Below are 15975 nucleotides of genomic sequence, written 5' to 3' on the forward strand. Positions count from 1 at the left end.
GGAAGATTAAATAATGCCAGAGCCAGAAAGCTGCGGCAACGGAGTTTGAACCCAGCACCTCTCGGGCCAGAGTCTTGGAATAAGCCTCCATTAACCCTGGAGGCCGTTATAATCTGGAGGTGAAGCTGGGAGGACATCGGGGCGGATGGCGCCGCGTCTGAGGTCACTGCTCTGACCCCGCGTGCCCAGGTCCGTGCGGTGCTGGGCCAAGATCCCGCACTCTGGGCGCTCCAGTATCTGCCCGCGGGACTCCGCCTTCTCTCCGCCACGGCGACGCACGTTTGTCTTGCGGTAGGGAACTCGCGCGCGCAGCGGTTGTGTTGCCAGCGAGTTTCCCAAGTTCACACAGGCCCCGGGTTGGCATGGCAACCAGGCAACCTGTTCCAGAGCAGCCTGCCTTCTCCGCACGTGCAGCTGCCACCGCCGGAGCCGGGGCCCGAGCCTATCCCATGATGCACCGCGCCAGCCCAGTCCCCAGTGGGCCGCCATGTTGTCGGAGTGAAAGGTAAGGGGGAGCGAGAGCGCCGGAGAGAGAAGATCGGGGGGCTGAAATCCATCTTCATCCTACCGCTCCGCCCGTGAGTATCCGCACCCCGCTAGCTCCAAACGCTGCTCCGGACCCCCAGCGAGCAGATTGTCCCTTTGTATTGGTGTTTGAGAGCAGTTGCGGGGGTGAGAAGGGCTTTGGAAAAGCCGCCGGGGCCCTGGCTGAGGCTTCTCACTCGCTGTTCCTCGTACATGTTTTGGAGTCAGCAGCAAGGCCCCTATTGTTATCAAAGGAGGGAGGGGGTGGGGAGCGGGGTCGAAGCGAGGAAAATGCCGGGGGTTTAGGCCCGGGCCCTGGGCAAAGACGTGCCTCTACATTTCTGCTTGGCCCTGTTAGGGCCCCTGAAGATTGATGTTGCCATTCGGGTTGCTTTTTTGATGGGTTTGCGAAGCCCGAGTCTTGTGTGTGGCCATGAAGTGTAATTCTGTACCACCCTGGATTTCTTCGACTTCTTGAGCTTCCGTGCCTGCGCCGAAGCAGGAGGAACAATAAATCGCTTTAGAAGCAGCCGTGGCCCTTGTCTGCAGGCGAAATCCACCATGGGGGAACTTTGCGAGCCTTATATGTGGAGAAGTAGGCGATCAGGAAGTTTCAGATCGCTTTTTAGGCTCCTGAGTACTTGTGGCCTTTTGTTTCCGTGAGAGCTTGTTTTTGGTGGGTTCTTCCTCTCTGAGCCTGTCTGTATTGGTGCGTGTCTGTCTTAACTCAAAGAGGGGTTCGTGCATCTGTAGTAGATAAACAGATATACAGTAACTAGATAGTTTTAGTCCTCACGGACGTTCTTGGTAAACATAAATCGTTTGTTAATACTTGTCAGTACCACTCCCACGTCTAGTGAGGAATACGCTCGCGTAACTCTCCCACCCCCCGCCATATACCCCCCTCCCCCACAACATTACCAGGAAAGGTTTTATCCTTCCGATAACTTGATAGCTTGTTACTCTTCGTTGTCCACTTAAGAAAACACTGTTCTTAGTTGTCTGTAACAATTCGTTCACTTCCTACTCTGCTAGAGATTTAAGAATGGGGTTTTATGAAGCTTTTGTGGGGGGGGGGGTTCTATTTTTAAAGTCTGTTACTTCTGAAACAGTAGGTTTGTAGTTTTAGCCTTTTGTTTGTTTTATGAAAAACGCATCAAGACTCACCGAAACAGAGGTGGCTCCCAGTGCAGTTTTAGTAAGCAAAATAAACATTTTGACTCGTTTCTAGTTTTAACTTTATAAAAACTCTTGGGGGCTCTTGATTCTTTATCTGGATTTTTGGGAAATACACACTGGATTTTGAACTCTTCCTTCTGCCTTAGCCCTAAATGGATTCGTTTTGTTCAAGGCCACAGCTTTTTGAAGTTGTGTTTGAAGTTTAGTTTGGGTTGACATGAACTGCTTTAAAATAAATTTATGACCACAGAATTTTTTTTTCTCCCCCAGCGTGGTAAAAATAAACACCTTTTAAACCACAAAGCATTTTGTAAATAAAAGGTGAGCGGTGGATAGATAAGATCATGTTCCTTTGTTTGAAATAAAACCTGTTAGTGATATTAAAAACAAGACTAAAGAAAAATAACAACTTTGGTGAAAACAGTTTGAAAACTATTGAGGAGTAACTCAATAGAATTCACTTTTTTTAGTTGCTTAAAAATACTTATTTTTATAATGTATCATTTGGGGCAAAAAGTCACATTTCAAGTGCTTCACGTAACTTTTTAGTGGGTTTGAGAGTTCTGTAAAAGGCATCAGCAATTTAAATGTTTTTTAATATTTAAGTGACTGATTTCTTAATTTTTATGCTGATAGGTGCCAAGATATTTCAAAACTACCCAAGACACTTGTTAATTGCTTAGGTATTTGCTCAGTTTCAAAATGTCCCTTCTGCCAGGTTTTCTCTTGTTTGAGAAACTGCCTTGCCTCATTAGGTAAAGCAGGAAGTCTCAGGGCATACAGATAGCTTTAGAAAAGCCAATTGTTTTGTTTGAACATTTTCATAGGAACTCTCCCGCTGCCCCCCATACCATTGCCTTGATAGAATGAAGTTGTGGTCGGTGTATTTCAATGGTGAATACCTTTTTCATATGTAAGTTCTTCATTAGATAAGTATTATGGCAAATCTTATTTCAGAGAAGATTGTATTTGCTATTTTAGGAATCTTCTTAGGGACTGGCACTCCATTGCTTTAACTGTTGGTGACTGAATTCCCAGGGTCTCAGCATGTGACTTTAAATTTACTAAAAACTTTTATATGTGTTATTTTGATTAAAAAGCATTGTGAGTCATAAAGGAAGGATTTCTTCCATTTTCTAGATGAGGAAACAGGCTCAGGGAAGTTGTAATTTAGTGCTAAAATTTTAGTTTTGGGACTGCTGGTTAGCTCTACAGCACAGACTATTAGACTGATAGTCCCTTGTGGAATAGAATGGGGCTGGCTACTGTTGGTAATGAGAGGGCAGGGAGTTCTTTTGAAAATCAAAGAGAAAGGCATTAGGCTGGTTAGGACTGTGCTAGTACCGATGGTAAACGATGACTTTCTGATTTTCGTGTTTAAGCATGAACATGACTGTTGATGAAAGCACAAAGTGCAGTTTAGAAAGCTGGATTACTCCAGTTAAGGTTCTGATGGCTTGGAATTGTTAACTGAAATTATGCATTTCCAAATTCGGCTTTGAAAAATATTAAAAATTACATTGTGTCTTTTAAAACATGAATTAGTTGTGAGAAGCAAATGCTTCTTTATCAGGATGCTTATCCTATAAAGAGAAATAATTTAAAAGATTTCTTATAAATCTTGTGAGTCTGTTTATGAATTGTCACAGTAGGGTTAAAGGAAGATATGGCATTTGTAATGGACTGTTAGGTTGATAGCCTTGAAATTAGACTCTAGTGGCTGTGGACAGGTGTGTTCTAGTTGGTAACTGATAATTATTTTGAAGCACTTTTTTTTTTAAGCACCTATAGTCTGACAACTTGTATGCTTTGTACAGATGTAATTTTTGATTTTAAGAAAACTTGAAAGTGGTGTTTTATAGTAACATTTTGGAGGTTTTTGGTTGATCCTTCTAGAGAAGAATAACAGATGCAAATGAGAAATAGTACCTGTTTTAGTTGACTGGCATGTGGTAGCAAGGGGTTTATAGTTGTTTTGGATGTGTACAGATTTGGATTTGAATCCCTTTTCTACAGCTCAGTAGATGAATGGCCTTGGGCACATCACATAACTTTTCCTCTATGCCTTAGTGTTTTTATCTGTAAAACAGGAATGACTAGGAAATGTCTGCAGTATATTTGCCATACAGTTATTATTGTTTTGAAGCATTTCTTTTTTTTTTTTTTAACAGTGAGACTTTCTACACAAGGCGAATGAATTTAGTTTGTCTCTGACTGTGTAGTCAGAATATTAGTAGAAAGATGATGTGATTACAGTTACAATTGTAAGTTATTGGTAAAAACTTAGAGTTATCTTTCCCATGTGCACCAGCTGAAAAGTTTCAGGCTGAGAACATTATTCTGTTGCTGTCCTTACTTAGTCAGGGGGCCTTATTGTTTTTTTCAGAGAGCATCCTACGAATACTTCGGACATTTTAAAGGATCCTTTCAAGTTTCGACATTCTGAGTTATTGCTAATTATATATGGGGTTTGGATTTTTGTTTGGTTTATTAGTGTATGTCTGCTCCAGCTGTAAAGGGATATTTTGTAAAACTCTTATTCATTTAAAAAGTATCTGCTACAGTTAGCTTATGGTGTAAATAAGTTGGATAGAGGAGTTGTTAATTAAAGTCTAATTCCATACTGTTAACCTTTGGTACCAACATAAGTTTCCCTGAAGTTGCCATATTGACTCCTGATCTCAATTTCTTGTCAGAGTGCCTGTCACCAACTACAGTTATTTCCATACACACACACTCAACAACCTCAAAATAGAGGTTTCAATTTAGAAAATTGTGTGTATGTCGTGAAACATTTAGCTGCTTGGTAGAAATTATTTTAGATGATAGATTGCAAAAGCCAGGGGGCTCACATTTTTATCTTGGTGCATATATCAAGTTATGTTTTAAGAAATGCAAATTGTAAACATTTGTAACCTGTTTGTCCTTAGGTGTTGGTGGAATGAGCGTTGCATGTGTCTTGAAGAGAAAAGCAGTGCTTTGGCAGGACTCTTTCAGCCCCCACCTGAAACATCACCCTCAAGAACCAGCTAATCCCAACATGCCTGTTGTTTTGACATCTGGAACAGGGTCGCAAGCGCAGCCACAACCAGCTGCAAATCAGGCTCTTGCAGCTGGGACACACTCCAGCCCTGTCCCAGGATCCATAGGAGTTGCAGGCCGTTCCCAGGACGACGCTATGGTGGACTACTTCTTTCAGAGGCAGCATGGTGAGCAGCTTGGGGGAGGAGGAAGTGGTGGAGGCGGCTATAATAATAGCAAACATCGATGGCCTACTGGGGATAACATTCATGCAGAACATCAGGTAAAAAAAAGTTCACTATTTCAGCTTTGAAACTCTTTTTATAATCACTGTCCACTTAGGATATCTGCTTTCAGTGAATGTCTTTAAAAAAGCCTAAATTGCTAATGATTTCATTTTGTTTAAACTAAGCAGTCACTTGTTTTAAAGGATGATTGTTGTAATGTTGTCACTAAGTCATTTATCGTTCTGGTGGTTCTAAAGAGCAAATGACCAATTCATTAAAGAAGAAAAAAAGACTTAAGCTTGTTCTAATGTGCACATTGCTTTTCTGAGTATACTTTTTAAACAAAGAATACTTTTTTCATCTTAACATATAATCTTTTAAGATCTATTTGAGCTGTTTATAGGCTAAATACATACTTTAGAGCCATTCCTGTTGGGTATTGGTGACTTTTGTGTTTAAAATGTTATAGTTGAAAGTAGAAGGAAGTTAAAAAATAGCGGCTCAAGTGAAATTTGACATGGAACTGATATATCTTGTTTTGTGTTAGAAAGGAGTGATGGTAGCTTTTAGGTTTTTACCATTTTTGTCCTCTTGTAAATGCTTGTTTCATTTGGTTAATTTTAATGTTCTTGCTTTTACTAATCCAAAACTATAGCTGGAATCACAGCATATTTTACTGAGAAGAGAATTTAGCCTGATACGTGTTTCCTAACTTAATATTGATGAAAGGATTAGAATGTTTTCTTCTAGTTATTCTTTGGAATAGGGTATAGGTTGAATTTGCAGAAGTTTTATTTTATTTTGCTAGTATCTGAGTACTGACTAGCAGAAAGAATTGACGTCTCTCATGAGGGGTTCTCGTGCTTCTGTTCTTCAGAAATAAATCAGGCACAAACACACTCAGTTGTGCTTCCCCTTGACCTTTCCAGACAGCTGGTGTACCACAGTTCTTTACCATAGTAGAAATGAGGAGGTGGAATCTTGTTAGTTAACAAATTATTAGCATGTTGATCGCAGGGCTTTGGTTTATTGGAACAATCAGCAGTATCAGTGCTACTTCATTAACATCTATTATGTGTACGTAAGCAGTACTAGGAAATATGAGGTGTAGGGAGCTTCTTCTTGGGCACTTAGGACATTTTTTATTATGTATCTATTACTTAAGGTACTTTGTTTCCGATTTGCTTAAAGTCTTGGAGGTGGAGATCGAATTTTATTCATCTCAATATCCTAGTTCCTAGAATTTGGCATATGATAGAGTTTGAGAAGAAAGTTATTGAATGCATGAGGCCCTAATCCTATGGCCTTAAAATAAAGCTGGGGGAGAAAGGACATTGTCACAAAGATAAGGAGGTTGAGTGCCAGGCTAAGATTTAATTCAGTAGGCAGCAGGGTTTTTAGCATGTTTGTATGGAGTAGTTTTTATCCAGTGGTGTTTTGGGAAGGTTGAGTTGGCAGTAAGAGATTGGAGAGGATAAGAGCTGAGACTAGATTACTACTCTGATAGCCCTGGTGTGAGCAGTGGAAAGATGGGATAGGACTGAGAAACGCATAGAATTTGGTGATTGAATTTGAAAGTTTAGGTCCCTGGGAAAATGGAGTAATAGAGGGAAGGGAATATAGAGGGGAATCTGGTTTGGGGATGAGGTGATTAAGTTCCGTAGAACACATGTTGAATTTGAGCTGTAGGTAGCTGTGTGTGTAGGGTGAAACCAAGGCAGGAGGTGGTTAATTTGGATGGGATCTGTCATCTGTCTAGGGAGCAAAGGTGGAATGCCTGTAATTTTTGCCTTGTTTGGCTAAACATTATTTAAAAATCATTACCATTGGTTTTTAAAGTATATATTATAATTTATATTATAGATCTGTAAAATCTTGTGTTGGCTTTCCTAACGATGGACTGATGGATAAAAACTGAAAGAAGAATCAAGGTGCTTGGTTTGTACTTAGCTAGGTGGGCAAGTCAAACTGTGGGTCAGCCCTTGGCAGAGTTTCAAGATCTAAAATCTGGCTGTGGCGGGGGAAGGGGAAACCCTGCTTGTGCTATGCTGTGAAGGCATACTCTGGACTCTAGTGCTGAGCCCTGTTGTATGGAATCACATCTGACTTTCTGACCAGTTTTATCCAGGTCAGTTAGCAAATCTATGTTAATGTTAAATGGCAAAACCTATTCCACACCTAGGGGGGCCTAAACCAATGACTCAGCTTGGACTTGGCATTTATCATGCACAGTTCTGTTGGTCTGGATACATGGTGTAATGAACAGCATTAGGGAGCTGCATTAGGTAGTTGCTGTGTAGCGGTGTGGACCACCCACACATTACCTCTCCTGTAGTCATTAGAGTTATTATAACTTGGTGGTTTTGGTGTTGACTGAGTGAGGGAAGACCATAAAGTAAAGCAGTGAGTCTCAGAGCTTAGCTGTTCTGCTAGAAATACATGGCAATAGATAGTGACCACTTGGGCAAGAAGCAATGATAAGTATAATGTAATTGAAGAGTTGAGGTGTAGCTCTATTGCAGAGAATTGCTGCCCTCATGTCTGATCTGTCAGGTGGAACTTCGAAAGAAGTTGAGAATCTTATGTTTTAGGCACTGGACTAAATATTTCCTGTATTTAACCCTCAGAACAATTTTATGAAGGAGGTAAAATCCTTTATTGAGAAGTGAGAAACTGAAGCTTAGTTCCCAGATAGACTCTGGTTTTGAAATCAGGTCTTTGATCCTAATGCCCATGGGCTTTCTGTATTTCTGCTTCCCTGGGAATATTTCTAGTCCTAGAACCTAAACCAAACCAGAGTAACACATTCTAAGATCAAAGAACTACTTGGCCATAATGTATTTGAATTTTTAGAGGTAAATTTGATAACAAGGAGATGAATACAAATAATGTTGGCTTCCCTCCCCTCCCCCCATCGGTGATGCTAAAGTATTAAAATTACTTACATATATGTATTCTATGTAGAAATTGTAGGAAAGTCTCTGTTAAGACAGAGACTCAATATAAAGTGATCCTGCTGCTAGCACATTCTGCCATTCCAGTGGGCCATTACTGTTTGTGGGCCTATGTCCCCTTCTTTTTTTTTTTTTTTTTTAAGACTTTTTGTATAACGGAACAAAGTTTAAGATCAGATTGGCAGAATGCTTTCATCAGTGAGCTGGTGAAGTAAAGAATATCACAGGCTGTGATACCAACCAGCAGTATTGGAGGAAGTGCCAGATATTGGGCCAGGTATTTTATTCTATATCCATTTCTCTTATTATTACTCCCATTTATGAGCAGTCACTTTTTTATCAGATCAGTTCAGTCGCTCAGTTGTGTCCGACTCCTTGCGACCCCATGAATCTCAGCACGTCAGGCTTCCCTGTCCATCACCAACTCCCGGAGTTCACCGAGACTCACGTCCATCGAGTCAGTGATGCCATCCAGCCATCTCATCTTCTGTCGTCCCCTTCTTCTCTTGCCCCCAATCCCTCCCAGCATCAGAGTCTTTTCCAATGAGTCAACTCTTCGCATGAGGTGGCCAAAGTACTGGAGTTTCAGCTTTAGCATCATTCCTTCCAAAGAAATCCCAGGGCTGATCTCCTTCAGAATGGACTGGTTGGATCTCCTTGCAGTCCAAGGGACTCTAAGAGTCTTCTCCAACACCACAGTTCAAAGGCATCAATTCTTCGGCGCTCAGCCTTCTTCACAGTCCAACTCTCACATCCATACATGACCACAGGAAAAACCATAGCCTTGACTAGACGGCCCTTTGTTGGCAAAGTAATGTCTCTGCTTTTGAATATGCTATCTAGGTTGGTCATAACTTTTCTTCCAGGGAGTAAGCATCTTTTAATTTCATGGCTGCAGTCACCATCTGCAGTGATTTTGGAGCCCAGAAAAATAAAGTCTGGCACTGTTTCCACTGTTTCCCCATCTATTTCCCATGAAGTGGTGGGACTGGATGCCATGATCTTCGTTTTCTGAATGTTGAGCTTTAAGCCAACTTTTTCACTCTCCACTTTCACTTTCATCAGGAGGCTTTTTACTTAAATTTTTTTTAACCTTTGAAATTAGGGTTTTTTTTGCCTTATGTAGAAATTCTCTTAGTGTCTGGGTTCCGTCTTTTTTTTTCTTTTTTTTTTGTCCACGCCACTTGGCGTGTGGGATCTTAGTTCCCTGACCAGGGATCAAACCTGTGTCCCTTGGAGTGGAACCACAGAGTCCTAACCACTGGACCACCAGGGAACTGCCCTGAGTTCCATCTTTTAATGATGCCCTCTTTAACTTGTGCCTAAATACATGTGACTTGTTAAAAAAATATTTAAGTTTTGTTTTCTAACTGTGAAACTTGATTATTAGCATGATGCCCCTTTAAATAAAAGTTTAAAATTTAAAACCATAGCAGCTTGAGAACTTGTGTTAAGGTAATATGGAGTACTTTAAAAATCTTGCGAGCTCAGATATTTAAAATTAAATTTAGGAACTATAATATTTTGAGGTGAAGAATGGTATTCAGATTTGTTTATATGTTTATTTTAAAAGTTGTAGTGTGCAGACTCTTTATTATGTTCTTTCTGTATTTGTCTTTTTTCTTAAGAATATAAACATAGTAAATATCACTTGTTTTTTTGACATTTATTTCTGATTTTTTAATTCTGGCTGCACTGGATCTTGCTTGTGGTGCGTGGGCTCAGTTGCCCTACAGTATGTGGGCTCACAGTTCACCGGAATGGTATCAAACTTGCCTTCCCCGCATCGCAGGGCAGATTCTTAACCACTGGGCCACCAGGGAAGTCCCTAGTATCCCTTATTTTAATACATAATATTATTGTATTTGGTATAGTTAGAAACTTCAAAGCCCTCATTTTTGGGTCTTATTGAGGTCTTTGGAGGGGAGTGAGGGAAAGAAGTACCATGAATTTTTTTTTCTTTTTTGACCTATGAAATTTACTCATAGTAAACAAGACAGTGGGTATGGATCAAGATATTATAAAATACTAGAGAGAATTCCCTGATGGTCCAGTGGTTAGGACTTGGCACTTTCAGTGTCAGGGGCCAAGGTTCAGTTCCTGCTTGGGGAACTAAGATCCTGCAAGCTGCCTGGGCATTGCAGACAAAACCAAAAAATCCCATGAAAACACATCTCGCTAAGTAAATAATACTATTTAAAGATGTTGCCTATAAAAATTTGCATACTTATTTTAATAATAGTTTTTATAACCAGATCTTTCTTTCCTGAATAGTATTAAAGGGTTTCATCATTCAAAGCCCAGCCTCAAGTCTTTGACTTTTTGTAATTGTTTTATTCTCTCATTGTGAAATCTGTTTTCTCTGTAAAACATTGTGAGATAAAGTGGGTGATGAAATAGGGAAAAAGTTTTTAAGGTCGATTAATTGAACTGTGGCCTCTGTACTGGATTTTAAGGGGGCAGAGATAGGTAGAGCTCTGCTTTTTGAGAAAGGATATTTAGAGGACAGCTGAAGTTTTCTTGCTTTTGTTAGTAGTCTTTTGGTACTGGGATGTGTCAGTATCCACCCACCATAGATTGGCAGCCGTGGGAAATAATTCTAGATAGCCAAACAGAATTCCGTGGCTGAATCTTGTGGGAGATAATTCTAGATAGCCAGGCAGAATTCAGTGGATAAATCTTCTCGTTGACTCTGTACCAACTCCCCCTACTTTTTTTTCACTTGGTATTGCCATTTTCTAGTTGTATCCTGACATCCACCCCATTAATCTCCAGTGGCTGTGAGTTAATCCTTACACTATATAATTAATAAATGCTAAGTTAAATTGGGAGGGAGCCCAAGTATTCTCATACTGGGAGTCTCCTCATTATCTGCATATCCTTTTATGTTGTCCCTGCTCTTTGACTTTGTTAGACCATGTGTCTCTTGCCTTTCTGGGTAGATGGCTTAGATGCCTCAGCACTTGGGCCAGTGGCACTTAGTTAACATACGTTAAAGTTACTTTCATATTTTTCAGTGTTTTCTCTTTCACTTGTACTCTTGGAGCCTTTTTCATTATATTTGGAGTTCACAGAGACTTAAAACGTTTTATATTTGGTCAAAAGGACCATCAGCGGGCTTTCTTTGACTGTAATTTCAAGAGTTATTTTCCAGTGTTAAGGATTAGATTCCAGTGTACAAAAAGTATGCATTCAGATTCCCTTCTCTAATGCTGTGTGGTACTTGATTGTATGTGCCTCCTAGGTGGCACCTTGTAGAAGTTTATATCTTTGTTTTGTTTCAGAAGGTTTTTGTTGTGGAATTAGGGGGAAAAAAATAGGTGGTAATGAGATGTTGTTCTGTTCAGTTGTTTAGTGGTGTCTGACTCTTGCAATCCCATGGACTGCAGCACGCCAGGCCTCTGTCCTTCACTATCTCCTGGAGTTTGCGCAAACTCATGTCCATTGAGTCAGTGATGCCATCCAACCATCTCATCCTCTGTCGTCCCCTTCTTCTTCTGCCTTCAGTCTTTCCCAGCATCAGGGTCTTTTCCAGTGAGTCAGCTCTTTGCATCAGGTGGCCAAAGTATTGGAGGTTCACTTTCAGCATCAGTCCTTCCAGTGAATATTCAGGGTTGATTTCCTTTAAGATTGACTGGTTTGATCTCCTTGAAGTCCAGGGGACTCTCAAGAGTCTTCTCTAGCACCAATTTGAAAGCATCAGTTAGTTGGCATTCAGCCTTCTTTATGGTCCAACTCTCATATCTGTACTTGACTAGGTATATGAGATGTAGCAGTGGGAAAATAGGGATATGTTAGGAAGATAAAGGAGGTAAATGTAGAATTTAGAAATACACAACAAAGTGGTGGGTTACAGAATTTGCTCTGGGTGCTCTTGTGGTCAAAGAAAAGGGAAATGGGATGAATCAGGAGATTCTTAGTAAGAGAAAAACATAGTTACTTAGGAAGAGCTGTGTTTCAGATTTCAGTTTGGTTGTGGTTGAAGTGCTCTGTAAACCATGAAATGATATGATAATGATATTGTTTTTCATTACACCTCTCTGTATTTAGAGAAGATACACACATCTTTGTGCATGTATCCATTTTCTCTTGGGCAACAGCATTTGCTTAATACTTTGTATATAGGCTGAGCCTGAGTACAGAATTATGCTTCTGGTATTTTGGAAAGAATACTTAAAAATTCTAGCTCTTGCTTAAAATCTATTCACTTTTGGGAAATGGCTTAACACTCATAGAGGAACATAGGACAATGCCAATAAAGTAATTGAGGATAGGGTAAGAGGTTTCTTCTTTTGCCACTTTATTTTTTTAATTGAAGGATATTTGCTTTACAGAATGTGGTTTTCTGTCATACCTCAACAAGAATCAGCGATAGGTACACCCATGTCCCCTCCCTCCGAGGGTAAGAGTTTTTGTTATTGAGGGATTTCTGACCCTTTCTTCCCTAATTTTCACATTCACGTTCTGTATCTTCTAGATATAAGTAAAGAGCTGTAAATGGGAGTGTGGTTTCAGCTTAGGAGAATGCCTCTACCTTTTTGCTCCCTACTGTGAATATTGTGAGAAGTGGTGGTCAGTGATTGGCAATAGGTTGGGTGAATTTAATATTTGGGAATTTGATTGAAGAACTTAGGCTGAAGGGTATACATGGCATTGGTGATAAAACCTGAAGTTGAAGAGGAATGTCCACTTTTTTTCTGTAATATTTTTTGAGAATTGTTTTTCAGTTGCCATATTAATAATTTAAGAAGATTCAGCAGATTCAAATTTGTCTTTTTTTTTCCTCTTCAGTAAGTGTTCTTTTATGGTTAAAGTATCTTAGTGTTTTTGAAAATCACATTAGGAAAACTTTTAGATTTGTGAAATTTGGGGGCCCTAACAGTTTTTTATAACTGCTTTATTGGTATATAATTCATCCATTTAAACTGTGCAATTCAGTCATTTTTAGTATGTTTACAGAGTTGTGCAGCCATCACCACAATCAGTTTTAGAACATTTTCATTATCCCTCACAGTCTGTACCAGTAGCAGTCACTCTAGCCTTAAGCACCCACCAGTCTGCTTTCTGTGTCTATGCATTTGTCTCTTCTGGACATTTCATATAGTAAATGGAGTCATCCGATACGTGGTCCTTTGTGACTGGCTTAGCATAATTTAGCACTTAACATAATTTTTAAGTGATTTTTTTTTTCTTAAATTTTTTTGTGGCTGCTCTGTGTGGCACTCAGGATCTTAGTTCCCTGAACAATGTTCGAACCTGTGCCCCCTGCATTGGGAGTGCAGAGCCTTAACCACTGGACTGCCCGCATAATGTTTTAAAGGTTCATCTATCTTGTAGCATGGATCAGTACCTCATTCCTTTTTACTGCTGAATAATAATCTACTACATAATAGATATATACCATATTTTGTTTATCCATTTATCAGTCGACAGACCTTTGGCTGTCGACATTTTGGCTATTAGGAACAGTCTCTACATTTTGGCTATTAGGAACAGTCCTGCTTCTAACATTCGTGTACAAGTTTCTGTCGATATATGTTTTCAGGTCTTTTGGGTACCTAGTAAGTTTTAAAGACACATAAGTCTAATATACAGACAAGTGTCTTCACTGATGCCAGTGCTTTTTAGAAATAGAGTTTGGAGGTTAGTTTATCTACAACTTTATACCGTGGATTTGGAATTTTTCCAAGTGACAAGTTTTACTGGAGTTAATAACTTTCTTCTTTATCTATGAAGAAAGTATTTTCAGGTTAACAGCATAAATAAACTTGTTTACAACCCTGGGAAGCAGAATGCTTAAATTAGAAAGAGGTGTTTTTAGGAGCTCTGCTCTCTAGATGTTATTAATATACAGTTAATTGATCTGCTAATGACAAATAATTTTTCTCTATTAAAGTTACCCTAAGGTCTTTTAATAAGGGAATGGTTCATTAACTAAATTCTGGTTATTGAATGTGTTTAAAAGCACTATATCTGTTAATTTAAAAAATGATCTTTATAATTTGCTAAGAACTTACTGATTCAGATTGTTTTCCCCACAATTGGACACATTAGGAAGATGCTACTTATACAGGTCAGAAGCCTTATAGTAAAATACAGGACAATTTCTTTAGAGAAATTTATAGTTTCATGAAGGGAGGAAGGAATTTCTCTTTCTCCAGAGGAATTTATAGTTTCATGAAGGGAGGAAGCACCATATCTGTTGTTAATTTAAAAAATGTTCTAAGAATTTATTGATTCAGATTGTTCATTTTCCCCACAATTGGACACATTAGGAAGATAATACTTACACAGGTCAGAAGCCTTATAGTAAAGTACAAAACAGTGAAATTAATATATCATTCTTTCTCCAGAGAATGAAGGGGAGGAAGGAAGGGAGGAGGAATTGTTGGTGTCTGTATTGAAATGAGTGTTAAGATGGGGCTGTTGGGTGTTTGGGTGACAAAAACAAACCAGGTGAGAATTTTATAGTAGATACGGTTCCTTCACTTAACTAAGTTATTATCTAGAAAATAGGCCTTAAGTTGTATATATCCATTAAGATTGACATACATGGAAAAAGAATTGGGAGGAAATATGGGAAAATACAAACTGGAATCAAGATTGCCGGGAGAAATATCAATAACCTCAGATATGCAGATGACCCCACCCTTATGGCAGAAAGTGAAGAGGAACTCAAAAGCCTCTTGATGAAAGTGAAAGTGGAGAGAGAAAAAGTTGGCTTAAAGCTCAACATTCAGAAAACGAAGATCATGGCATCCGGTCCCACCACTTCATGGGAAATAGATGGGGAAACAGTGGAAACAGTGTCAGACTTTATTTTGGGGGGGAGCTCCAAAATCACTGCAGATGGTGACTGCAGCCATGAAATTAAAAGACACTTACTCCTTGGAAGGAAAGTGATGACCAACCTAGATAGCATATTCAAAAGCAGAGACATTACTTTGCCAACAAAGGTCCGTCTAGTCAAGGCTATGGTTTTTCCTGTGGTCATGTATGGATGTGAGAGTTGGACTGTGAAGAAGGCTGAGCGCCGAAGAATTGATGCTTTTGAACTGTGGTGTTGGAGAAGACTCTTAGAGTCCCTTGGACTGCAAGGAGATCCAACCAGTCCATTCTGAAGGAGATCAGCCCTGGGATTTCTTTGGAAGGAATGATGCTAAAGCTGAAACTCCAGTACTTTGGCCACCTCATGCAAAGAGTTGACTCATTGGAAAAGACTCTGATGCTGGGAGGGATTGGGGGCAGGAGGAGAAGGGGACGACAGAAGATGAGATGGCTGGATGGCATCACTGACTCGATGGACTTGAGTCTGAGTGAACTCCGGGAGTTGGTGATGGGCAGGGAGGCCTGGCGTGCTGCAATTCATGGGGTCGCAAAGAGTCGGACACGACTGAGCAACTGATCTGATCTGATGTGATGGGAAAATACTAATTTTATTTATGTGGGTGGGGAGATGATAGGTAATTTGGTTTAGTCTTGTACATTTTTAATTTTCACAAAATTTCAAACTCTGAATTTTTTTTTTTTTTTTTGGCCTGGCTCTGTGGATTGTAGGATTTTAGTTCCCCAACCAAGGATTGAACCTGGGCCCACAGCTGTAAAAGTGCCTAGTCCTAACCACTGGGCTGTCAGGGAACTTAGACCCTGAAATTTTTATATTTTAAAAAGAGAAAAAGGACAAATTTCAAACCTTTTGTTAAGAGTTTGGTTTACCATACTGACTGAAAACCGAAGTGGTGAATTGATACATTTCCAGTGGAATTTTGGTGTTGGAAAAGATCTTAGAAACCATTTAACTTTTTTCCCCCATCAGTGCTGTGGTTTCCTTTCCGTTATCTCTGTTTTAATTAAAAAGAAGTTAGTGAGTGTGTTGTGCTGAGGTTGTTAGGATAGATTGAGTGTATCCAGTGAGATCTAGAGGTATTTTTATTTTGGTATTGAGTACCTTTCTGTACCATAAGTTTTATTGACATGTTTCCATACGCTGTGTGCCAGAACCATTCTAGTCTTTTTACATATGACGTGAAGCCCCCGTAACGCTGTGTCATTTTTTGTTATTTCTGTTT

At 39.7% G+C, this 15975-nt stretch overlaps 1 protein-coding gene across 22 annotated transcripts in view; it reads left to right on the plus strand.

Annotated features, from left to right (window-relative positions):
• The first annotated feature begins 480 nt into the window (after positions 1-480).
• Positions 481-15975, plus strand: part of PUM1 (pumilio RNA binding family member 1) — a 125954-nt gene continuing 110459 nt past the window's right edge. For 17 of the 22 annotated variants that reach the window (XM_027517892.1, XM_027517920.1, XM_027517964.1 and 14 more), the window contains exons 1-2: positions 481-578; positions 4635-5008. In XM_027517892.1, the coding sequence (XP_027373693.1) occupies positions 4646-5008 (363 nt within the window). In that variant the 5' untranslated portion in view covers positions 481-578; positions 4635-4645. The remainder of the gene's footprint in view (positions 579-4634; positions 5009-15975) is intronic. The other 5 variants (XM_027518006.1, XM_027518016.1, XM_027517946.1 and 2 more) reach the window with 4 other exon arrangements.

Source organism: Bos indicus x Bos taurus, chromosome 2 (genome assembly GCF_003369695.1).
Source record: "Bos indicus x Bos taurus breed Angus x Brahman F1 hybrid chromosome 2, Bos_hybrid_MaternalHap_v2.0, whole genome shotgun sequence".
NCBI lineage: Eukaryota > Metazoa > Chordata > Mammalia > Artiodactyla > Bovidae > Bos > Bos indicus x Bos taurus.